The following is a 26,358-nucleotide window of genomic DNA, read 5'->3' on the forward strand; positions in this document are numbered from 1 at the left end:
GACACATCTGTGTCTGTACATAAAAATGAACACATCTAATAGATATATTAAAAATCAAAGAACTTTATATGATGATTCTTACTTTGATACTCTGAGTCTGCTTCTTTGTTGGCTTCATAGATGGCATTCTGAACCTCATCCTTGTCTAAGATCACCTCTTCTCCATTGTTATTGTTCTAAAATTAAAGCACACATCTTATGTTAGCAAAAATAATACAAAAGATAATGTCAAGGACATGACTGTTTGTTTCAACAATGTTATTCATCTCAACAGATTCATTGCCGCTAGTTCTTGTAGACAAGTTGTGTTCAATGGTTTCAATGCTATGTGAATTCAGAAATTTCCTCACTTTTACAGTATTGACTAAAATCATATGCAATTGTTCAAAACAAGGCAAACACAACTTTTTCTGTAAAAATAAAAGAAAAAAAAGTCACCATTTTTGTTTCTCTGTCATTGATAAGTCTGGCCATATAAAACTCCTTTTTGTCTGGACTGACATCTCTCAGATTGAGCAGAGGTGACTGAAGCAGTTTCATCAAAGCATCCATATCTTGTTTGTTCAGGGCATCATTAAGCCTGTCCAGTGTCCTGATGGCTGGAAATTCAAGACGCAAATATGATATTAAGTATCACCTTTTAACTGTTTTGATACAATAGATGTTTTGTTTTTAAAAGCAAGGATTTACATTAAAAACTTGAGTGGCCCCTCTTGCTTAAGCTCCATGGCTATACTTAACCTTTGGGGCAGCTAAAGTATGGCAACCTAAAAATCACACACTTGAATGGATTTTAAATGAATTCCATCTTTTAATACTATACACACTAATCGCCTTGTCAAAGATATGAAAACATCTTTCAGAATAGCACACAATCAACTGTCACCATATAATCATAAAACTCCTGACCATGTGAAAACTGCCCTCAACCATAAACTCATAAGGCAACAGTAGTACAACTATAAACTGAATACCTGTTGTTGATGTGTGTCCTTTTTTCTTGAAAGCTTTGTACATATAATATAATATTATCCACGGAACATGATAATAATAATAATAATAAAGATTTTTTTGTATATGCACACACTTTTTCTCTATTTTTTTTTTTTTTTTTTGCTATTTCCACAAACTATAATTTGCTATACAAAACCAAGAACTAAATTTCCTGGATACTGACAAAATACTTGGAATAACTTGACACTTGTAGATAACAGAAATGTAACTGATTATTTCTATATTTTCCTTCTGTCTACAATTACTGTTATCAGCACTCTAACAGTAGACAAAGACAAATTCATGTGTCTGTGGGATGACTTACTGTTCACTTTGTTTAAATTCCCTTGGATCTCTGCTTGAGTCAATAACTCATCATACACATCAGCTTCATAATCAGGGTCTAGGGACTGAAAGCAGATTTCACAATCAGGTAAAATCTTTTCCAGAAATGGTTAAATGATAAACCATTAATTCCAGGGGCATAAAAGGAGTTACAAAAAATTACTTTTTCATATGAAAGTGAGAGCACTTCAAACTGAATTAAACTAATGATATAAATATATGTAAAGCAAAACAGAAGTTCACTAATATAAACCAGTATGCATGTTCCATGGAACGTTTAATTTAAACATGTGATATGCAAGTTGATGAGTAATTAATGAAACATTTCCTTCACAACAATTTTTGGAACACTTCCTTTTCAACAATTTTTGGAACATTTCCTTCTAAACGATTTTATCCCCTACCTCATTTACAGCATTTCAGCTTTAATATGTAGTCATCTATTCAACACCTAAAGGAATGATATACCTAAAACAAATAAACACTCCACTGAGAGACAATAGGATACTGTACCCTGTTTCTAGCATTTTCAGCTTTGGTATGTTTGGCAGCATGCAGTATCTCCTGGTAGTCCTCAATGTGTTGAGGTATGACAGCAGTCAGGTGAGCCGCGGGGTTCTGCAGGGCAGAGAGGGTCCCCTTCACCACCTGGTGGTCTATGGCCTCATTGATGGCAATTACAGCAGCATGCACTGGAAACATAGTAAACAGTAATGTTAACAATAATGGCAAAAGTCAAAAGTCTCTACATACTTTTTCAATTTCAGAAACTCATTTGTCAAAATGTTTGAAGTATTTTCTTAATTGATTCTTAATTGTTGCCAGAGCTTACTTGTGTTCTGCACACAAAAAGTTCATTTTAATAAAACACAAACAATTTTGATACATCTATGACAACATCACACATACTGAAGTTTATGAATTAAATAAATTTGAGAAGACTCAAAAAGTTGTCAACAATCATTGCGAAACTATAAACTATAATCTCTACTACTCACATGCGGCTTCATCTACTGGCATCTAATGAAAGAAGAAAAAGAAAACTTGAGAAGAACATGCACACACATTAATTAATTAATCAATGGAAATCAGACACTGATACAACATTTAAGACAAAAATTATTTGAGAAAATAATGCACAGATTGTGCTCATTAGGCAATTGTTAGTCACCTAATTCTAATAAAAGTTTTACTGCCTTTAGTGCTTAATTCAGACCTGCAATCACCAAGAAAACCTATTCTTTCTTACTGAAACTTTTATATGCCAAACTTTGCAATAAGGGCTAATGCTTTATACTGCACTTGGCATTTATAGTAAGGTAAACTGCAGTAAGAACAGTGTGTGTGCTGACCGCCCTCTTTTCTTACCCCCCCCCCCTTTTACCCTTTTCCTTTTCCCCCCAAATTAGTAACTTTTTTATTTATTTGTTTGATACTTTCTACAAAATCCTAAGCTACAAGGAAATTGCCACCATAATCTACCAGGAAATGCCATCTCATAATCAAACATCCTCACTGCGCTATACTTTTTCAATTATACTTTAGCCCTGCAAAACCAGCATTCAGACAATGACTCATTTAAATCCTTTTCACAAATAACATTAATTGTGATATAAGGAATCCAGGTATCAAGTTAAGGTAGTAATATGATCAATAATTTAACACTGCATGTAGAATTTTAAGTACAGTATCTTCTATATATTATTCTCACTCCTGAACTAGCCACTAGTAATCCCATCAGAACACAGTGAAAAAGTGGGCAAATTATATCGAAATGGAAAGAAAAATTTACTAGAAACGTGTGATCATAGGAGTTTTGAAATTGCAGCACCAATTTATGGTCAAATTTTATCAGCAAGTCAAATGCCTTTCTTCATAACAACTATGATAGTTTAAAGAGAAATTTAAAAACCTCTGAAGAATAATTTGGGAGATAAATATCTCTTCTAGGTTTTATACCTATTTAAAATCAATTTTCTTCATGGTTATAGGTAACAGGTTTATAAGTCATAATATTTGTAAACTGCACTGAGATATCTGTGAGGTCTGTTTTGAGAATTTTTTTTATAATTAATAATTATCATTATTGATAATATGACAGGACAGACACGCACACATACACACACACCTTATTTTTAGATCTCTTCTGTATCTGAGAAAATATGCCATGAAATCTAAAAAGACCCCCATTTCATACTTAGAAACAACAGCTGGCAATTCCCTGTTACATTACCAGCAATATTTTTAGACTGTAATGCAATGCAGCCATAACACCATCTGTTACACAGACTCAGTATGATGAACAGCAGGACATTGTCTATTCCGTGAACTTATTGAAAATAAAGCTTTGATGCACAGTGACTAGCTACATATATATATTTAATACCAGGAATAATATATTCATTATTCTATTAAAATGCTTAATGCTCAACCACTAGTTCAAATACGTCTTGCCTATATGAAATTTTTTGTGCGAATGCCTCTAAAATAAACTATAAACATTTCCCAATTACAACCTCATCACAATCAATCAATATAGTCAACATTTATCAAATGGCATGCCCCTCTATGACCTTGGTCAGAAAACAGACTTTCTGATACATCATGCTACACACAAATTAGGGTCAATCAACTGAAGTTACTGGCATAATCTTCACTGAGTATTGGAATATACCTCATTAGCCAGGATTCCACCAATCTTACTGAATGCAGGCATCTGAATACCATACTTTTCCAATTCCTTTCGCATCGCGCTTATTTCTTCCTCTGAAATAAAAATTTTATAAAGGGTTGGAGTTTAACGATTGACAAATAGTATAGAATTCCTTCTTTGGGTAAGAATCAAAAAGAGCTTTATACCAATCGGTTTCTCCTCATCTACAACAGTTTTTCAAACAGATACATAAAACAATCCTATTGCTCCTTTTTTCATGTTACCACTAACATCTTTTCTTGTAACCTAATACCCAAATCAAAGAAAGATTAAATATTAATAATTATTCATGGGTCTTTGCACCTTATTTTCAACATAAGGTTAACTTTTCTATATGTAGCTTGAGCTTGTTGTTTTACCTGTAAACTTGATCTTGCCGTAAAGATCCTGAATCTGAGGCGCCAATCCCAGCTTGAACATGTACAAACTGAAAAAATAAAGAGGAATTGAAATACTTATACAAAACTTGTTGAACAGTTTGGACCAATTAATTATATAATTTGCAATAAGAACAAACTTAACTTTATGCAGTCCAGCTGTTTTGATTGTAAATATATATATTTTTTTTTCTTGAACTAAATGTATATTGTGAGCATTTGTAACAACCATGAAGATATGAGAGTGATCAACTTTTTAATCAACCAGATCCCTGTAGGAACCCTACCTAAGAGCATGTATACAGTAGATAACACGGGGCATGTTCTTTCTGTCATAAATGTCTGTGGTTTCTGGGTAGAATATCTGAAATAAAGCAGACAATTAAAACTCATTATTCAATCCAGTGCACATTTTTTTCTTTAAATTTTGTTTTTGAAAAATTGTATTTCATACAAAAAATCATGCATTGATTAGTTTTTTATATACATTTATTTCAACCTGGTTTCGCAATTTGTGATTTCTGGAGGGAAATGGACACAATAACAATTATTTAACAAGGTCATTATGTCATCATTAATTGTTCTGGAAAAAGGTACCAGACCATTATATTGGTCCATGTATTAAAAGTCAAGAAGGATCATCAGCTATGAAACTGTGCCCGCAGACTTCCAAATGTACTTTAAGTGCATGTCTCTAGTCATATATCTACACAAAAACACCAATCCCTCTTAAGGATAAAATAAAAAAACAATTCTTAAAAAAACAGTAAGTCGACAGAGAAAACAAGGACAAAGAATAAAGCAGTCCTAGATCCAAGCCTGTAGCTAGCCGACTGGAAAGAAATCTGACTGTTGGCTACCACACTGACAATAGCCCCAGTGTTTGCAAGCTATGTGATAGTTATTGATCTTTCTCACCCCTTGGGACAAGGGGTTAATTTACCAGTTGCACCCATATTAATCCAGCATAAAGTGTACCTGTCTGGCAATACTCTGGACTTCTTAAGTCAAGAACACAGGTTTCATATTCGCATGTTTATGTAGCATGAAGGCATTTTTCCAAACAGGACTGGCTCAATTTTATATGATTAATATTTTGAGATCTAACATTAACATAGGTGAAAGTTTGAAAAAATGAAAAAAAACTGTAGACACAGCTTGCAATTTCTCATCACATTAAGGCCATGTGAAAAAACATTTAAAATGAAATCTGAAAGTCCTGAAATCAGGTATAATTCTGAAAACTTTCACCAATGAATTATGAGCTATAAAAACATTATGCTGACATTTCTTTTTATAGAATGATTACTTTTATTAATGCATCTGTTATAACTTGAGCTCATGTTGCATAATTAATTAGTTATTCTATAGATAGATACATACATATTGCTTTGAAAAACAAAAATTCTGCAAAAAAATTGGGCTTGCTATTATTTTATTTTTTTTCAGCCAAATGCAGTTCAATATGTTTCACTTCCCATGGTAAAATTTGAATATATGTTTATGTTTTTTTGCCAAAATTCATCAGATGGAGTGAGCCAAGTAATCCGTTTCTTTCTGTCTCCTTCAGTACACCTACACTTCTTAAATGATATAACCACCGTAGTCATTTGTAATGGCACCGTCTCACATGTGACCCTGAATCATTTTAAAATTGCAGGTATACATAATGCATGTCATTTCAAAGGCATTATCTCTAAAAAAGCTTATGATGACATTTGACTAGATAGATACCATCAGAGGTTTTGGCATTGGGGGGGAGGGGGGGGTCAAAAAATTATCTAAGCAAAACACTACACTAAGACCTCTCTCTAAGTACAATGCAATCCGACACCCACTTCTCTTTTTTTTATTTCTGTCCTTTCTTCACACAAAACCAATTTAATCAGTTCTGATCTAAACTTACACCTGACCCATGACAAACATGACTACAACTACTCAAAACACATTTATGTGTTGAGATAACTCATCTTAATGGGTATGTGTTGACTTGACTGAACGGGATCAAGACTGTATAAATATCTGAGCAATGGTACTTCAGGTAGTTTTCTTTGAGGAAGAGGGCAGAAAGAAGTATTAGTAGAAGTACGGGAAGGTGACATATTTATATATATGCAGTTTCACATTCCTCTAGGTTCAACAGGTTGTAAGGCAAGGGACAGCTTAGGCTACATGTTTACAGACGGGCATTACAGTAGCCGACTACTTATATGCTCATCTTGGTAAATGGGTTTCTGTCTTCTTGGAGTCTTTTACCTAATACATTCTTATTTATCCTTATTCCATGGCAGTTTGTTTGTTTGTTTGTTTGTTTTTGCCCATCCAGACTTTCTCTAAACTGACTCAAATTTAGCCAATGGCAACAAAAGATGCATCAATGTTGGTATAAATCTTATATGGGGCCTTTTACATTCTAGCAAATGAGAAATGTTGCAACTGAGGTTTTTTGATGACATACCAGTTATAGATGAAATAGGATCTACATTTTGACCCATTTCTGCAATGAGTCACTTTACATCATACTGTTTTAAAAGACAGGAGACTCAAGGTCTGAAGTGGTTACCTTTCTTCTCTCCACTGGTTAACCACGAATACAAATTCCATTGTTTACAATATGGACAAAACCAAAATTGTCATGGACAAATACATGAATATAACCAGTATTCCATAAAACTTTTTTTTTCATGTCAGAGCTGCCAGAAATAAGCATAAGTGAAATAAAATGAGCTCATTTCTCCCTCAAATACCTGAATATTCCAAATTAGCAACAATTCAGTGAATTATTTCAACCAAACTGTCATTCTGCTTCGGGTTATTATATCAGCCACTGAATTCCACATGTATAGACAGCCACCGTGAACATAAAACATTTATGCTGTTGCAGCATACTTTTCATGGCTGCAGGTGATCACCATTTTATATATAGCTTTAGTTTGATATTATTTTTTGATATCATTTTTGGTCACTGATCAATGTGAATATTCCTATCACAATGCCAGTCACAAAGTTTTTTCCCATCACAAGTGTAACACTGGATGTTGTTTTTAAGCACATTAATAGCGCAGCACTGCAATTAATTCACAGTGGTTGTCAAAAACAAAGTGAATCTTTTTTATGAGCACGGGGAACTTATTTTAGTATGAACTTTGCTCTTGGGAGGGAGTATTTCCTCTCACACGTAAGTCTGTTGATTCATACTGATTATGAGAGGAAGAAAAATTTGTAGGACGCCTAGCAGAATAACCCTTCCATTATAAATCTTAAATCATATAAAGGAGAATCCATCTCACACACACTTGGAACCAAAATATCTACCATATTATCTAGATCTACACTTCTGATACTAAGGTGATTACAAGATAAATATTCAATGACAGACAATCTTCCATTTGTAAGAAAAGGTCTCTGGCAGCAGCATATCCCTATATCATACATCATCAATGAGTGCACTGGATAACAATATACTAGTACTGATGTGCAAATCTAAAAGGCTACCTACTATTCCTTGGATAATAACTTTCTTTTATCTCTCAGCCACATATTTATTTATTAGATATTTACAAAAGAAAAAGAAGAAGAAAAGGAGAAATGATGGTTTCAGAGAAGATTTATTGGCTTTTATATGCCCCATATCTACTGGTTTGGGCATTTTGCTTGAGATCTGTTATCCTGGCAACCGCATACTAAAAAGGGACATTAGTTAAATACCAGCTAATGTCTATCATTAAGATGGACGTGGAATGTAGATCTCAAAATCTTTTCCTGCATATCTCTACTGCTTATGTCTTATTTGGGTTTTTTCTTCAACTCGAGCAGATTTTGTATGGAATATCAAACCCATTATTTGTGCTACAGAGCATGAAATGCACGTGACAACAAAACATTCCTAATCACAATATCTGTAATTTTCTTTGGTGAAAAATATGCAACAGGTATACTATAAATTATAAAGGAACCTGCTATATATTTATCTCACTCTGAGGTATTTGAAGAACAATTATTATGACACACTTTTCAAATCATAAAAAAATGTGCAAACATTCAAATCAACCAGATAACATCAACTACACTGAAAGCAATATTGAAATGAAGAAACAATGAAATATTTCACCAGTTCTCCAAATAAACTAAAACGTGCATTCTTGTATTAAGGACATTCCCCTTGTGATTACTGTCACATGTTCTGCACACCAATGACAAAATACAAGCTGTTACACTTTAGCCTTAACCTCCATCATCCATAAATTCAGTGTGTATCTGCCCATACGTATCACGGTTTTGAAAACCTTATGATACCAAAGTTATAAGTGAAGACAACAATACAGTACATTGGTTGCATAGATGGCTGGCCAGATTAGGATAACATTCCGCGCCTATTAGAGTGTAAAATTTAATGTCAATAATAGATGCATCTCTTTTAATTAAGTTTTTAGGTGACGTTATCAGACAGCATGTGTATTTCAATTTCACTTTCTTCTTTTACAAATGTCCCTCACTCCACCCCCCATCCCCAAAACAAACACACTCAAAAACACATCAAATGCACTATGGTCAACCAGCCCTATTCCTCCTTTTACTCTTTCTATGTTGCTGATTATAATTATTAATATACATATATATCATTCAAAACCTGATATTAGATGTTATAGCTGATCAGTCTACCTATATTCCAATCCCCTTCAGCAGCATCACTAGCATTTAGAACCAAATTTTACTCTTCAAAATGCCCCTAGTTAAACGGTGTTTAAGCACAGGAATGCCTTATTGTTACTAAACATCAGTGATTCAAATTCTAATTTTTTCCACTGGTTATACAAGCTTATAGTTCAGAAGAGTACCTCCCACCAGGATTTAAATTTCCCAGCCTGAAAAATTGGAAGCTTAAATATTGCCTCATCTTTGGTGTGCTAATCTGTGTACATCTACATACTCATTAAGCTGCTGACATACAATATATGAATCATAACTGATAGAAGCCTAATTCTCTGCCACAGATAGTTCAGCTTGTCTCTAGAACTAAAATAATAATATGAAAATCCTCAAATTTCTCCAATTTACTCATCTTACATAAATAAATGAATGTGAGTCTATCACTGAGGTTTTGATATCAGAAATATATGAAAAACTGATAATACATTTTAACCCAAGCACTAGAACGAGTTCAAAGAAAATAAAGAGCAGGGGGCCAATATGAAATTACGTTTAGACCTATTTTACTATGAACAGAAAATGGGGACGCTGTTCAGGTACAATAAACCTGTTCTGAAAAGATAGAGATGGATTTTATTCCTATTTATAAGGTTACAGGGCAGCAAGCACATTGAATGGAAGCCGCATGCCACTGTTAACCTTCACTTCAGTTACCACTGGGGTGATAAAGTGTACTAAAGATGACCAATTCAGCGGGATACTATCTACTATAAGCTATAGCATAGTGGCAGGGTGTTACTGATGCAGATACTAGATGTCCAGTAGCTGTGAGAGATCAGAAGTAATAACATGGTGCCAGCCAGTGCCACATTTTAGCACCAATATTTGCCCTCTTTCTTTCTAGATAACCTATGCTGATAGGTCTCCATTTTTTTTGGTAATAAGTAGTTTTGAACAAAACATAGGTTTCATGTCACAAGTAAAAGAAAAGAAATACATCTGCCAAGCAGTGGCAGATATCTATTTTGGAAAATCATGATTCAATTTTTCAAAAGAAATTATTGCTGATATGAATGGTACAAAGTCGCTCCATTTGGTGTCACAAAAAACAATACTTTGCTGACCTAAATATGCACAGACTTAATTATCTAACTTATTGTAGTTGAATCATTAAACTTTATCATGTTAATGTGACTCATTTACAGCATTTAAATTCTGAAACGACCAGGGTTAACATGCATGCTTCTTCTTTAAACTCTAACAATTATCCAATACTAACCTAATACTTAATTCAAAGAAAACAGTTGTAAACCACTGAAATTTGGTAATAAAATTCTTAATCTCTTGTTTGGCAGAGAAAGAAAGGCCAATTCAGAATATCTTTTAAATCACACCAATTATGCATGTTTTTTCCCCCAATAAAAACAACTTCAGTTAAATATGTGCTGCATATAACAAGGCACTCACTGGTTGACCTCTTTTGATTATGGAAAGGGAGATGTTTCCATTTGATTTGAATGAATTGCAATCTAAACTTAAAATTTGACTTGTTTCAAATTCAGTCTCTATGTAATAAATAGAACATCTTTTAAAATAACCACTGGTAGTACTCCAAACTATAAGCATTTGCAAAGATCATCTGACAATGTCACGATCTTAGGTCTGTTAAGACAAAGTAATAAAGAAAGTGCTGCATTCAGAGGTTTGGGGAAAGAGAGAGTAAGAGAGAGATTGAGGGTGATGACTTACATTTGGTAGTCCCAGTTCCTCCAAGGCTCTCAACCAGTGGTTGATATTGTCTGTGTGTCGGAAATGTAATCCCCGGACCTATGTAAAAAAAAAAACATTCCAACAGATTATTGATATGAAATATTAAGTATCTATAATCATTTATTATTAAAGTGAGGATTATAAATTTATTAAGCGACTGATTTTTATACATTAATAAAAAATACTCCACCTTGTATCTCTCTTGATCTTTATCATAGATTTTCTTTAAAGGCACCAAATCTGGTTTCATAAAATGTGCCAATTTTGCCAAGTATACTCCATTTCTCAGTCCTTCTTCTACCTCAGTGGTAGCTGGCAACTGATCATTGATACAGGCTTCTATCCATCTAAAGAAAAAAGAGACAAAAAATTAAATTTCAGAATCATTCTTATGAACAGACAGCCAGAGAGAGAGAGAGAGAGAGAGAGAAAGAGGGAGAAACAGAGGAAGGGAGACAGAGAAATGGCATTTGAATAAATATCTTGAAAAATGTAAGGCTAAAAGTGGGAAAACACTTGAAGCAAATTGTGATCACTTCAGATTTCAATGCACCACTGATAGGAAACATTCAATATAGACTGAACTAGTGACATCATGGGGCCCTTTTGTTTATGACATATGACTGACTCCACTTTTTATTTTTTATTTATAAAATCATATTCTGTGAGCTTGACCTAATTCTTTGCAGCATCATATAATGCTTAAAATGCAATGAAATGATAAAGGTCCACTGCACACTTCTAAACTCTTTAAAACAATGGTTTTCTGTTCTGACCAAACTGAAATATTAATGATAATATGTTACCTGAAAATTGGCCCTTACCATGCTGCTTAGCCTTCTACAGGTACTATAGAAATACAATTTGCTCTTACTGTATGTATAGTTCAAATGCCACATATTTAACCCAAATAAAAATAAGGTGATAATTGAGATTTTCGGATTTAAACAATAGTGGTTTACACATATTCATTTATCCAATGCACAAATATCTTTTGTAAGAATTTTCAGTCATGGCTTTGTTGATTTTACCTTGCAAACACCCACAAGAGTATTAAAGCACGTTCGGATCCTGCAAGTCAGTAACAACAAGCATGCAAGAATGTCATCATTGTTCATCATAGCTGCTATCAGGACTCACTCCAATATATATACATTTTGTATTTAAGCCAAATTTCCACTTTCTAACTAACATGCTGGCAAAAACAGTAAAACATTTTTATTTAGAAAAAAAGCTAATTATACTTGAAAACAAAGAAATCAATTAAAGGACACAGGATCTAATACCAGAAAGTTTTTATGTCAATTGAATCATATAATTAGACTACTTAAAATGAGGAAGGGAAATTCCATTTAACTGATGCACAGGATATCAGCTTACTTTTGAAGTAAAAAAAGACATCCTCTAAATAGACACATTCTGAACATATTATAGTTTCAATGTTCATTCATTTCTTTCATGATATATTTCTGGATTCCAGCAGACTTCCTGATCTGAGCTGCGCATAATGAAAAATGTCACATGAAAACACCAAAGACCAGAAGTTTTCAAAACAAAACCCTATGTCTTCTGAATGATATTAATCTTTATGCAAAAGCACCTATCACAATATGATGTATCATGTATTTATAGCCCAATGTGCATTTCATTAGCTTATTAAGCAAAACATATAATGTGCCATATGATAGCAAACCTGACTAGGTCAGGCAGTATAGAGGCAATGTCTGCATATTATACGAGATGGCAAGCCCTGTTACATGCATTACAATAAAGACTTTTTAAGCTGTGATGCTGTGATCACAACTGTTTGTGTATTCAGCAGACTTCCTAGACCTCTAGAGCCAATGAATCACATACAGACCCACCCACATAATAATAGAAAACCACATCATCTGAATAAATCTCAAAAAAGGTTCAACAAAGCAAAAAGTTATCTTTCCAATCATTTGGTGTTAAAATAGAAGAAAAGACTTATGCTAGACAATGCAAAAAAAGTATAAATATAAGGTCTTATAATTTTTAGGGCTCTTTTTCTTGAATAATATCATACTAGTAAGTAGTCCAATCATTTCATCTGGTAGTCAAAATTCAAGTAGACCTGAAGATAAACTACAAAGTTTAAAACATATACACATTTACACACACATATACATGCACACACGCATGCACGCACACACACACACACACACTCTCACCACTGCTTTCAGACAAAAGTAGGACAAAAATAAAAGTTTATCTGACTGCATATTACAGACTTAATTTGCACATCCTGTTGCCTTGAAGATACCAGCATGTGGACACCAATCATTTGCATGATATATTTCTGATATTGCTGGTACTGAGTCACCATTTTTATTTTCATCAGAGAATTTAAACAAATCTATTTCTCATTATGGAATGAATTTTTTTTTCGCATACATCAAATCTATTTGGAAATTTTACAGCTTCATTATTACCTGTTTGCAACAAACTGTTTCTGACAATAACAAAATTAAATACTTTATACTGCCCTGAATCCTCTAAATCTGTGTGTTCTTTTGGGTATTTGGTGATGAATACTGCACGAGAGGGTTTATTATGTAAAAAAAGTGAGTCATATACATTTTCCAGCCTCAAATTGCCAGTCATGTATGTGAATTAATATGGTCTGGCTGCTGTGTGAATTTTTTTCAAAATAAACAACACATTATATCATATGCATACTGTTCAACAAAATTTAACAGTATATAATTCTTTTTGCCAACCAACAGGGAAAAATGCAATGTAGGACGCTGCTCATTTTACTTCATAACAACACATCATTTCATATCAACATCAATCTTTTACATTGAGTATTACAAGATCCAATATAGGAAAATACTTAAGCTCTGCCACTGTGTGTTTGGGATGAAAACTAATGTTAATTATACTCTAAATGTACCTGATGCACTTACAATAATTACAAGTATTCCCAACTGACAGGGACATACAGGTGGTACTGATAAGAAATCTACAGAATACTATGCGTTAACAGTGGGAAACCAACAATGTGATGTGGTCAGATAAAACACTATCAGAATATTCAAGTAAATGATTGATAAAATGAAAATTCTAGTTGAATGTCACAAACAATATAGCACTGCAATGGACAGTCAACTTAATGGGTTTCAATAACTCAATACTTGTATGCTATTAATCTTCAGGGGAATGGGTTCATACAGATTCTTTGCTGTAATAAAAAATGCATTACTCCACCAATAATTTTGGCTGCTGTGAACATTTAAGCACCAGTGTCATATGAAACAAGTTGACTAGAATAGTTTTCTCAAAGAAAGAGTGACATATTGATAAAATGCAAAAGTATTTACTTTCGATAGCCATTCAGCGAAAAATGGAACTCTGGGTCTCATTTTACAAAACCAATGACATCATATTAAATAAAGACCTCTGTTCTAATTATAGGACTATGCCTTCTATTTCTAGGACATAGCTACAGTATGATTTCAAAAGCCTGTTTACATATAAAATGACCACTATGGCTTCTGACAACAAAGCTATGCAACTAATGGGGCAATCATTTAAAACTTAAATAGCCTCAGAGAGTTTAAGTGTCACATGAATTGTTCAATTAAGTATTACATACTTAAGATATGAATGTTCTGAGATGACTGACCTATTCTCATTTCTGTCAACCATTAACACATTCTTAAAACATAAGACATCATTATACAGACACAAATCTGCTAAATATCTGATAACAAGAACAATTATCAAATGAAGCTATTAGTTAACAATCTGCTATAGAACAAAGGTTGTTTATTGTCTTCTTACCTTTGAAACTAAAGCTGAGTGTCATTTTAATTCTCCATTGTTAAACTAGAAAAATAATTCCCAAAGGAATTTTTTAATAAGTGCTTTATTCAATTCTACTTAATTGCCATTTAATATGAGAATGATAGAGAATGTCCACCTGAATGAGAATGTCCACCTGTAGGAAGAAGATGGGCCTCAAATAGTTTTACTTAAAAGCTGCATCATGCATAATACAACAGCAGTGGTTATTATCTACCAAAAGCAGAAACCACCTACGCTGTGTGACTCACACATGTAACAGCCTTGCAACATGGCACAAGGCTGGGAAAGGAAGCTCAACAGCCAAAGCCTACACTGCTACACAGAAAAAAAATATTATCTCAGGAAAATTAAAGTTCAGTTGTTGCTTCTCAACAGTTCGCACAAGTGCTTCAACAATTCACACAAGTGTAATGATGGTATTAATCATTTGCATCAGTTGAATAAATGTAAAAAAAGCATTCTCATAGAAAGGTCAAATACAGCCACTGCATTCGGTGAGACTGACATTTATGTGTTTTAACGGAATTTATGGTGGTTTAATTGTACTCACACTTTGGCTTCCTCCAAATGGCACAAGTATTCGTAGGCAATGTTCTCTTGCCGCTTCTCGTCCATCTCCTCTGCCGAGATTCGCTCATGGCCCTCTTCGACGTCTGAAAATAAAACAAACACACTGCAAAACTGTAAAGCAATCTACGGTAGTGCTGTGAAATAAATAACACTGAAATTGTAGCTTCAATCTGCATGGTGAATGTGTCATAGACTGAATGAAAAGGCGACCCACTTCCATAGGAAGCTCTGTGTTGTCCCCAGTCGACTTGGTCCTCCATTTTATGCGTTATATTAATCCGTTAATTTATAGATCCACACTTTGCGAAGTGTCTTCGTGGTGAGTTTTTAAAATACCATCTGAAAGTCACCATTCACTCCATAAGAAGTAAGTAAACAAGACTTTTCCTGGCGCGGCTCGAATTTTGAAACGGATAAGTAGAGCATTCTGGGATGTCAGGTGGCTGCTTTCGTCCTTCACATTGACCTTATATGTTCGCCAGCAGATGGCACTACATGCTTGTTGGTTTACAAATGGCGACAGTTCCTTAGCTGCATGTCAACAAGAAGGTGAGAAAATCCATATTTTCCTCTTTGAATTGTAATGTACACGATCAATATACGGCATCAAACCCATTGTTAAATGTGAATGAAGCACGTAGTTGACGTAATGTGCTAACTATGCTTTACTCATTCTATTGATAGTAGCATAAATTACGTTATTTTCCCCTTTTTTTAGAAATAACGTCACACTGACAGTGACAGTCAGTGAGTGAGATTGTGCCGTAGCACTAATATTTCTACTTGTTTAAAGTGCAAAGATCAAACTTAGTAATATTTTTGGCCAATGATAATTTATTGGGATGATATTTTGTCATATACAATACAATAGCAAAGTTAAACTGTGATCTTTGACAAATAATTTTGTTATTTGTCCTTGTAGTGATGGAATCATCTATGCAAATTGCTGCATTGAAACATTTTTGTGGATTTGTAGGTGAATAAATTTCATGAAATTGTCAATTCTATCAATAATTTTTTAAGTGTTTTTTTCTGTCTCAAAGCCAATGATCAACTCCCTTTTTATCTGCTTCCATTGTTTATGGTGCAATCATGGATATTTAAAGATAATTACACAATAAACGTAAAAAAAGAAAGTAAAAAAAAAAATCAACTCAGCTGCATTATTATCTGTTGAATTATCTTTTCTTTTCGTTATATTACTTACTTACTAATTGTAAGTTAAATGTCATAAAAACAATTATAATGTTTTATTGACCTAGTATGTATAAACAACATAGATTGGTTGCTGTTGGAGCTCTTAAAGAGAAATATATAGTTAAAAATGTGAAAATAAAATAATTAATTACATATTGCCTTTAATTAGAGTTAAAATTTTGGGTTCAAATGAGAAACAGCTTGAAAAACAGGCTTGTATAAACTATGTATGAACTCAAACATTGAATTATGGCTGGAATTTACTCTTTCGCATTTAATGTCTTCTGCAAAGTACGTACTTTTGGAGTTGTTGTTTTAAATTAGTATTCATTAAAAAGTTTTATGATCTTTTTTTTTTTTTTTTTGACTACGGTCTACAACAAATACTAGTATGCCGTTACCAGTAGAATTCCCCTACATTTTTTTGTTTAACTCTGCTATATTTTATTTACAGTGACCAATGGTGATATATGTACAGTAGGCAGATTTTTCACTGCAATCAGCACGGGTCAGCATGCAGCACCAAGTGAAAGAGCTTCCTGCCATTCGTGGAGCTAGGAGTCCTGATACCAGGATCCAGTATCGAGAAACAGATGCCAGGAGTCCACATTACAGAGACCAACCACAGTACGGTGGTTACGATTTAGTGGATAATAGATCTGCATCCCGCGTGGAACACTTAGAGGAAAGACTGGCCCATCAGGAAAGAACAACACAGGCATTGCTTGAAAAAGCTGTGCGTATTAAGGAAGACATTCTTGACAATACCAGTTACACTCATGGAACATGGCAAAATGAAAAAAGAGCCAGAGAGCTGCTGCAGGATCATATCAGGACCATTACTGATGTTGTCAAGAAACTGGATTGGGATATCAAGGTGATGATTTTGAATACTAACTAAGTTACAGTAGATCTAAATGAGTAGTCAGGTTTCTGCTGTCAGAATACGTAGGTATCATTAGTGCATAGAAAATTTTTTGCAAAACTTTTCTACATTTTCATGTTATATGCAGCTTTTTCATTGTCAAAAAAAAAAAAAAAAAAAAAAAAAAATGAAGTATGTGCTCCTAAAGGAAAAATATAAAAAAGAAAGTTGTTTGAAATTATATCTGTTCTGCTGTATTCATGGAAATACAATTAACAAGTCCTCTTACTCATATTTTAGATTGTAGAGGACCAGCTTCGTATGAAAGACTCTTCAACATCTCAAGCATCAGCAGCCGTTAAGAACCTAGAGGTGCATCATGTGGCAGGGTTGACAGACCTACGAGGGCGAGTAGCAAGATGTGATGCATCTATAGCAAAGCTAGCATCAGACAGTAAAGCTTGCTTTGAGTCCATTAAGAGTTTGAATACTGAGCATCAAAACTTGAACACTAAACTGATGGAGAAGTTACAGGATATTGAAAATAAGGTGCTGAACTGGTGATTACCAATTATGGTAATCAATTATTTTTTATATGCGTCAGATGAATATTTGAATACTTTTGGCTTTTTAGACATACATTTCTTTTTTTTCGTGTAAAATGTAGTCTTTTTAAATGCACATAATTTTATTAATTGTGACAAAATGTGCCTGACATTTAATTTAGAATATCAACATTTGATTGGTGTTTATTGAAATCCTGCTGCCGACACCATGTGCTTGCATGCCCACTGACCTGATGATGATGAACATATTTATTAGAAAAAAATTATGTAGATAATATCTTGTTGTTAGTTGACAATCTAGCAATGAGAAAACCTCAAACATTTTCTCATTTAAAGCAAAACCATGGACATTTTGTTTTGAATGACGGTATTCAATCAGTATAGATTGATGGTTACTGATATGATGATACATGTTAAGTTAGAAGTTGGGTGTTCTTTATCTGAAAACTAACTCTTCATGTCCCAGCACAATCATAACCTTGTACAACTTTTTGTGTGTCTTATATTTCAGATGGCTGAAATAAATAACAGACTGGATAAGGTCAATATAGAACACACCCTGAAGATAAAACACATGGAAGGGGATTCCAGTCAACAGCTCAGCCACCTTGACACCAAGACTCGGGCTTTGTTTGAGGAGCTGAGACATACGCTTACTGCCAGCAAGGCAGTAGAGGAGGCCGAGAGGGAGAAGATGGAATCCAGGTTGTTCACTCACTTAGACAGATCATCAACTTCAAGAGATGGAAGGCTGGTAATGAAATCAATTAACTGTTGCTGTAATATTTTGTGTCTTTTTCAAGGCAAAATACAACCAAAGAGGATTTCCTTCATTCAGTTGTTTTAACAGAATGTCTTTGAAAGTAACATTTTTGTGCCAGTTAACTTTTGGACTATACAAACCTCAGTCCTGAAATCTACATACTTTTTTCTTTTTGCAAATCATCTCCATCATTTTCCGATCCATGAATCTCATGGATCTGAGAATATGATATGATCTATAATGTAATATAAAAAAGAAAAAAAGCTTGATCATTCAATATGTAGTTAAAATGTAATCTTGAATATGTTACATGTTTGAAGATTTTTCTTATTTTCTCAGGATAAAATGGAGAAAAAGGTAGATGAGTGGTTTCATGTAGTAGAAAAAAAGTTGCAGAAGATGGAAGATGAGATGATCAGGGACAGAGAACGGACAATAAAAACAGAACAGGTGATCACATTTTTTTTTTATTCCAGTTTGTTGATGAAGTAAAAATTATTATTGCACTCTTTCCTATTGCTTAAAGGTTTTTGTGAAGGGAGTAATGTATATATGCAAAAATTTTAATTAATATATTTACCTTCCCTTTTATTCCCAAATGGCAATTTATGAAGAAAGCTACACTTTTTTTCGCCTTTTCTTTTTCTGTCCATATCTTCAATATTTTTAGTCAATTCAAACATTTTTAAGTACAGTCTTGTTGAACATTTTTCTTTTGGATTATTTTTGCTGTGTTATTTTGTATTTAACCAACAAACATTTACCTCTTTTCATTATTTAGGCTTTTGAAAGCAGATTCAGTCAGCATGTGGATGTATCTATAAGAAAACAAAATGAAGAAATATCAAAAGTGAAGAAAGAGTGCAGAGAAGCATTTGCTACTCTTCATGAAAGCATTGTGAGCATGAAGTCTGTACAAGATGGAAAAAGAAAACTTTTAGAGGAACAGATTAGAAAGGAAATAGGACAAATAAGAAAAATGGTGGTTTTGTTATAGTGCCATCTCTCTGTAGTTAATACTTTTGTTTTAATGATTTTTAATCTCACATATTTTTATGTATGATTTACTTACATTATCAAACATAAAAATACTTCAGCATCACCAATATTTTTTATGTTGTAGTTCAAAAACAGAAGTTCACTTCCATGCATTTTCGTAAATATTGCATTTTTGAGACTTTTATTATTTCAATTGAGTGTTCCATTGTGCCAAGTCTTCTAGGTAGGAAGCATTGTGTTTAATACATATAAACTGGCTTCCATATCCCTTGCTTCTTTGCAAAACTTATCACCTGAAAAGATACTATAAATTCTAGTGTAGATTTCAGTGAGAAAAGAATATTTGAATTCATCTGCTTTAAGTTTTATAAAGTACAATCTGTGAAAATACTTGAAAAAACCCCAAATATACTTATTCTTGACTACTATGTAGGTTAATACAGCAGGTATATGCAACGTCTTCCAAGTCATTAAAGGCAATGGGATGCAAATTTGTGACAGTTTTGTGATACTGCAGTAGACAGTATGGTATTCAAATATGCCATCTTTTTACAACATATAAGCTTCTTTACTGTGATTACTGTAATTGTTGTGTGGGATATATAATATGGAAAGGTTTTTCTAGAAACTCTTTTTTTTTTAATGAATGAAGCAGGTAGAGTTGCTTTTAAGAATAAGAGGAAAAGTATTGAAAACACAACCTGTACATGCTACATGCTTAAATGAAGAATTTTGTGTAAATATTTTTCTGCCTTTGTCTTTACATTTAAATGTCCGCATTCAACAGGTACATTTTAAGAAGGGGGTATATCACTTTCAATTTATAAATATTCCATAACTGCTTACAATATTTGGAGAAGCAGAGATCAATTTTTTTCTAAGTAGATACTTTCAAAAGCTGCATCTGTTATTAAATATTTTTATGGTTTCCAGCTGGTCTGATCTCAATTAAAATACATTCTAAACAATGAAAATAACCTTATAAGTTGCCACTGCTTATTCAGTGTTAGATTTAAGATTACAAACATAAACAATATATTTTAATATGTGTAACAGGGAGGAGGAGGATTTTTGATACAAGTTCTTCCAGTCCATTCACAATGACCCCAGCTCTCGTTTATTTCTCAAGATTTTATGTAGTCCAAAACAACCAGTACGTATCAGAATCGTCAACAGGAGTGCTAACGCATGTATTTTCGTGCTAATTCAGATACTGCTGTAGGTGATAAAAACTCAAATACTTCATGAACCTATAATGACCAGTTTCCTACAAAATGGCCCTCAACAGGATTGTGGTCATTTATGTACATTTTGAAAAAGAAGCCCTCTAGAAATGTTTAACACTACTGTTAAAATTGCTGGATCACTAGTTGAAACTACAGAACCGTAAAAATATACTGGCTACTTTGCTATTCTGGCTCTCTCCTGTTCAAAATTACATCAAATGAAAAAAAAACGTTTTTGACTTGAAACAATGCTTTTATTGTTAAATATATTTACAGGACACAAACATTTTCATGCATTAAAAACATATAATTTTGAGATTAAAGGTGCTTGAAAGCTTACAAAATACATTTGCAGGATCTACCGTTCAAGGCAAATAAATAAATAAATAAATAAATAAAAATGAATAAAAAAAGACATTTCCCCCCTCCAAAACTTTAGTGAAGATATGCGCTTTCCAACAGAATTTTACATTTGACTGAAGCAACTTGGTGAAAGAATGCTATGAAATAGAATTTATGGCATATTAATATAATTCTATCCTATAAAATGCAAAATAAAAATGCATTTTTAATCTACCATTACAATTAAAAAAAACCTACAAATTAATTCAACATGCATTTTACAAACATCATAACAGTTGGCAGCAAACGAATCATTTATAAAACTCCATTTATCAATTAATAGAAAAATGTTTCATTGTGACCATACCCAAGATAAATATTTGCTACTAACACTGTAAATAAATAGCGCATGGCATGATAAAAATAGATTTTTTTCACAGATTCACATTTCTCTTTAAATGGATTTCTTTTATACATAAATTAGGTAATCTTTACTACATCAAACCAGCTGACAAATTGACTGCCCAGTACCTGCACCAATATGTTAAGTATACACGTGCTTATAAACGTAGAAAACAGAGATTAATACTTCAACTTCCACTTTTTAGTAAACCCATGTGGGACTGAATAGATAACAACTAATACAGTTTAAAAATAAAGAAAAAAATCCTGTAAATTTAATGAAAATTGCTAGACAAATTGTAATTACTGAATACCTGCACCTAAACTAACAGATAAAAATTTTCTAGTAATTGCAGTAAATGGGTTTTCAGGGGCGGATTGAAGCCGTCTTCTGGGTCTTCCGGAAAATGGTCAGATTTTCAAGTTTACATTGACAGGCATCTAATTTTTTCTGTCGAAAGACTTTCAAAAATGAAGGATGGATCAACAAAGATAATTTTGAAGACTGTCAGAAAATATCTCTGCATCTGCCCGTTTTTATAACTGAAAGTGTATATGAACACCATACATCTATGTAATCAAGTATCACAAGTTAAGAGGAAAGCAGAACTTCCAGATATCCTGGTAACCAAGTAATGGCTCCGTCTCCTGCTCCAGCGATAAGGACATGCAGGTTATGACTACAGTCACTACAATATTTGTATTGAATTGTACATAAAAAAGTAACACTAACTTTTACCTTATATCTACGTGGCTAGATTATTCAATTTATGAAATCTGTGAAACCTCCTTTGTCTGGCTTTTAGTTGACAACATTATGCTCTTAAATATGAAACCATTTTTAAAAAAAATAGAATTACCTTTTTTTAAAGATGTAATGCTAAATTCTTGATTATCTTATTTACACTGTAAGATAAAACAAGCTGCACATATGATTTGATGACAAAATACTTTCACAATTGGTATAAAAAAACTGCAATAGTATGGGTAGGTTATTCTTGCAGTATAATTTTATGACTCAATAATAATAACTGAATTGAACACACTTAAACCAGGGTAATATATTATGACTTAATCAGCAATGTTCGGCAGGTCTTTTAAACAAAGTCTATCGATGTAAATCATGTGGATGATAATTTCAACTGTATCAAAATAGTAAGTAGAACACAATATTTCTTTGTTGCTTTGGCTAGCAATGTATCTCCTTCTAGGACTTGAGTTTTGATACTATACTCTGTATCCTTGTCCAGATCCTTGCAGGGTTAGGTAAGGTACCTCACCAGAGCGACAGAACAGAACGCATGAGCAAATCAATCCAATAACCTGGAAACAATTCAATTAAGCCAATAATTCAATTAATTCAATAAGGACACAGTATAATTTCAGTGATAGTGTAACAATAAAATTCCTGTTAACTTCTGTACTGAAATTTCATAAATATGTGGACAGCAACAACTCACAGTTCCAAATAAAATCTCATAGGTTGCATATAAAAAACAAAAGAAACTTCTCCAATCCATTTTCCAGTATTGTATCATTGTATCAAAAACATTTTTCACTCTACTTACCAATATAACTGCAAATATAATAGCAACAACAGCAAGTACAGCCAAAGAGTCTCGCAGCAAGTCTTCCAGTTTGTCATAGCAACCCTATTAAGAAAATTTTTAATATATGTGAGCTCAATGTGACATCATATACAATGCAAACATCTTATTCTTAGACATTACAATGGTTACGCACTCTGCATAATTTTAAAATAAATTTTCTATGATTTGATGCCATTCAAAGAAAATGCTTTGTCATGATGGAAGTGCTGTGGAATATTTTTCTTCAGACATTACCTCTTCATAAATGTATGGATTGTCCACATAACCAGATATTTTTGTGGTGCAGTTATTTTTGTCCCTGCAGCAGCTTTCTGGTACACTGTGATTCTGACGGTAAAACTCAAATCTCTCCCAATCTGTGTAGTTGTGGCGACCACAGCACATCAGCTACAATAGGAGTCGAACATTAGCTAGAACATTAGCTTATTGGGTAAATTGTACAACAGAACAATAAGTTTTTTTTTTTTCAAATCTCAATAGTTCTCAAAAATTAATTTGACGTTGATGTTACACAGATACATTATTTGTACTAGAGCCAAAATGCAGGTGTATCTTTAAGATTCATCACAATGCTTTGCCTTACCTGATCCTGCAAATAGTCCATCTCATCTCTATAAGTGGCATCATTGGTGTAGTTCTTCATTACTGCATCAAAGCCATCTTTCAGGGCATCACTCACCTGTAATCAACCCATGAAAAGGTGATCATAACTGTAAATGGGGGAGAAAGACATTATTTTGAACTTTTATTTGCTTATATGTCCCGGTGAGTTAAAACAAAAATAGACCATTACAAAACCTAAGAGCAAAAATGAAAACACTTGTAACTCAGGTTTATCTATATACTATATAATAAATAATGAAAATTTATTTATGAACTTCGTAAATGATCATCCAGTAACATTTTCAACATTTTCTTCTCAAAGTATATTTCAGAAAGTGCTTCCTTACATCTGCCCTGTACACATATGCTAGTGTGCCAGCAACTACTTCCGCAACTAGAATTACCAGAATCAAACTGAAGAACTGAAAATCAAAAACAGTATTTTAAGTCAGGTAAAATGGAAGTTATCAGTGAACTGTGCAAGTCTTCTATAATAAATAATTATAAATGGTAAAAGAAATTAAAATGAGTCAAAATGCTGCACATCACTACCTTGACATAATTGATCCCCTAACCTTCAAATTGCAATGGAAGAGCAGAATATAAAATAGTGCAACTACATTCCAAAATGGCATCTATCACAAAAAATTTCAAAATCTGGGTTTCCACAGACTTACTGTTGCCAGTAGACACTTGTGTTCTTTGCAGGCAGCAATACATCCCAGCAGACCCACCAAGAACATGAACACACCTGCTGCAAGGGTGATCACTGCAGGAACCAGCGTGTATTTCTGGTCTGCCAAGTCATCATAGTGTTTGTATGTGACAAAGATGTAAGACCCAAGGTAAAATAATCCTGCTGCTGCTGCCTGGAAATATACAGAGAGAACAATACAGTTAGGATGCAATAAATGTCATTTTAGGGTAACAAAATAGTCTCTACTGCAGTTACCTGTATTCACAAGAATGGCAATTAAAGCTAATAACATACTGCTGTCATTACTCATGTAAGCAGACCTTGAGTACGTGCAGTTGCATCTAGAAATATTCATCAGAATGGCATTTACTTGTGTTGCAACTTTCTGCAGTGCCTCATCAAAAATGCCTAAGTGTGCACTTTTGTAGCCTTTTGTCATGTATCAATTTCAATTTTGAAATTTCTGCCAAATAAATACATGTTTTTCAATTGAAAATGAAAGAGGAAATGAAAACCTGACTAGCTTTCAGCTTCTGAACTAAATGTTTGTGAATCATCAAATTACCTATGATTCTTAGACATTAAAATGTAGACAAGATCTAGATAAATATAGCATTAACAACAATAACAATAATTAGGGACCTTTCAGGAAAAATGCAAACATGTGTATGTATATGTATGGTGAGAGAGAGAGAGAGAGTGAGAGTGAGTTAAGATCTTGAATTTGGTTTATTTTATAATAAGTTACTTTTGGTCCAATTCTATAAAAAGCTGCTTTTAAAGCATGTGAATTGTGGGCCAACTTCATACTCTCACTGTGAAATCAAACTAAAAATTCAATCCCAACAACATGTAAATGTCACATTCGTACAAATTACCCCTAAGGTAAAAATTGTTCTATGAGAATCAGATTTCTATCAGTTTTTACAGTGCTTTCTGCTTTTCAACAATGCAACGGAAACACTGCCCTGTATTGAGACATGAATGACACTACTGGTACCACATGGAAATTTTGATGATCTAGGATGATCAAGGTCAAAAGTGAGAAATTGTACGGAAAAACTACTATATGCGGCTTTTAACAAGCATAACAGCATGTATTTGTGAAACAAAATTCACTTACTGTACAAGGAAATCTTAGTCCATTTCATATGCATGTTACCCTGCATTATAAAATCTTAAAACCAAAAAACTTAACTCTGTTTATACTTATTCCTACTTTCTGTGACAATAGGTAAGGGTTAAATTTAAAGGTGACCAATTTTGACTCATTCTTGAGAATCTAGTCTTCAATCAAATTGGCATTTATTAAAACATGCATGCAACGTTATGATCTAAACGAGCTACCTCAAAATTTGTTAAGGTATAATAACACTTTTGATTGCTCTTTCACTTGTTTGTAGTCCTGAGTTAGTGTTTTGACATTTTATTGAACTTACTACCAATCAAGTTGTCACACTAATAACACTAGTAACAGGCTGTGTTTACAAATTTACTTCACACAATTTTCAGCACAGAATTGAAAATCATACTCTTAGGTCTAGCACCTACCCAAAAAATCAAACTCAAAATAATTAAAACACTTTTGGCTGTAACACTGCAGGCGCCCATGATGTTTTGGAATTCCGCTGAAGACTGTTCTTCAAAAAATCACGTCTATTTCACCACAAGACCCAGTTTTCAATGCGCGGTTTCAACTTGTTGCTGACACATTAGCCACTGTCCCGTGACTTTGACGTATCACGTGATAATTACTCTCTATTTCTAAAAAATATATAATTTCCAACGACTTGACAAGCTAATATATTTCATTACTATGATATTATAGTAAATAAT

At 33.3% G+C, this 26,358-nt stretch overlaps 3 protein-coding genes across 6 annotated transcripts in view; 1 reads left to right on the forward strand and 2 right to left on the reverse strand.

Annotated features, from left to right (window-relative positions):
- Positions 1 to 15,640, reverse strand: part of LOC106174445 (ras GTPase-activating-like protein IQGAP1) — a 37,723-nt gene extending 22,083 nt beyond the window's left edge. For all 4 annotated transcript variants that reach the window (XM_087001709.1, XM_087001707.1, XM_087001708.1 and 1 more), the window contains exons 1-12: positions 15,467 to 15,640; positions 15,233 to 15,335; positions 11,039 to 11,195; positions 10,828 to 10,905; positions 4,716 to 4,792; positions 4,411 to 4,478; positions 4,013 to 4,104; positions 2,337 to 2,358; positions 1,852 to 2,030; positions 1,319 to 1,403; positions 439 to 599; positions 83 to 176 (exon numbers count right to left, since the gene is read on the reverse strand). In XM_087001709.1, the coding sequence (XP_086857835.1) occupies positions 83 to 176; positions 439 to 599; positions 1,319 to 1,403; positions 1,852 to 2,030; positions 2,337 to 2,358; positions 4,013 to 4,104; positions 4,411 to 4,478; positions 4,716 to 4,792; positions 10,828 to 10,905; positions 11,039 to 11,195; positions 15,233 to 15,335; positions 15,467 to 15,512 (1,162 nt within the window). In that variant the 5' untranslated portion in view covers positions 15,513 to 15,640. The remainder of the gene's footprint in view (positions 1 to 82; positions 177 to 438; positions 600 to 1,318; positions 1,404 to 1,851; positions 2,031 to 2,336; positions 2,359 to 4,012; positions 4,105 to 4,410; positions 4,479 to 4,715; positions 4,793 to 10,827; positions 10,906 to 11,038; positions 11,196 to 15,232; positions 15,336 to 15,466) is intronic.
- Positions 15,641 to 15,651: 11 nt separating this feature from the next.
- On the forward strand, positions 15,652 to 20,634 carry LOC106174461 (protein FAM81A). Its single transcript, XM_013556030.2, has 6 exons — positions 15,652 to 15,801; positions 16,904 to 17,326; positions 17,615 to 17,863; positions 18,392 to 18,634; positions 18,983 to 19,093; positions 19,425 to 20,634. Exons 2-6 carry the CDS (start codon positions 16,964 to 16,966, stop codon positions 19,638 to 19,640), a joined length of 1,182 nt encoding a protein of 393 aa, XP_013411484.1. The 5' UTR covers positions 15,652 to 15,801; positions 16,904 to 16,963; the 3' UTR covers positions 19,641 to 20,634.
- Positions 20,635 to 21,100: 466 nt separating this feature from the next.
- Positions 21,101 to 26,262, reverse strand: LOC106174466 (tetraspanin-3). Its single transcript, XM_013556038.2, has 7 exons — positions 26,074 to 26,262; positions 24,503 to 24,694; positions 24,173 to 24,247; positions 23,806 to 23,901; positions 23,457 to 23,609; positions 23,181 to 23,264; positions 21,101 to 22,935 (listed from the first exon to the last, which is right to left on the reverse strand). Exons 1-7 carry the CDS (start codon positions 26,131 to 26,133, stop codon positions 22,840 to 22,842), a joined length of 756 nt encoding a protein of 251 aa, XP_013411492.2. The 5' UTR covers positions 26,134 to 26,262; the 3' UTR covers positions 21,101 to 22,839.
- Positions 26,263 to 26,358: the final 96 nt, after the last annotated feature.

The sequence above is a fragment of the Lingula anatina genome, chromosome 1 (assembly GCF_051362555.1).
Source record: "Lingula anatina isolate TDL-2025a chromosome 1, LinAna3.0, whole genome shotgun sequence".
Lineage (NCBI taxonomy): Eukaryota > Metazoa > Brachiopoda > Lingulata > Lingulida > Lingulidae > Lingula > Lingula anatina.

Coding starts and splice junctions, on each gene's coding strand:
- LOC106174461 (XM_013556030.2), top strand. CDS start 16,964: ATGCAGCACCAAGTGAAAGAGCTTCCTGCCATTCGTGGAGCTAGGAGT. Junction 17,864..18,391: donor TACAGGATATTGAAAATAAG/GTGCTGAACTGG, acceptor CTTATATTTCAG/ATGGCTGAAATAAATAACAG. Junction 18,635..18,982: donor CTTCAAGAGATGGAAGGCTG/GTAATGAAATCA, acceptor TTATTTTCTCAG/GATAAAATGGAGAAAAAGGT.
- LOC106174466 (XM_013556038.2), bottom strand. CDS start 26,133: ATGGGCGCCTGCAGTGTTACAGCCAAAAGTGTTTTAATTATTTTGAGT. Junction 23,610..23,805: donor TGGACTATTTGCAGGATCAG/GTAAGGCAAAGC, acceptor CTCCTATTGTAG/CTGATGTGCTGTGGTCGCCA. Junction 23,265..23,456: donor ATCCATACATTTATGAAGAG/GTAATGTCTGAA, acceptor TTTTCTTAATAG/GGTTGCTATGACAAACTGGA.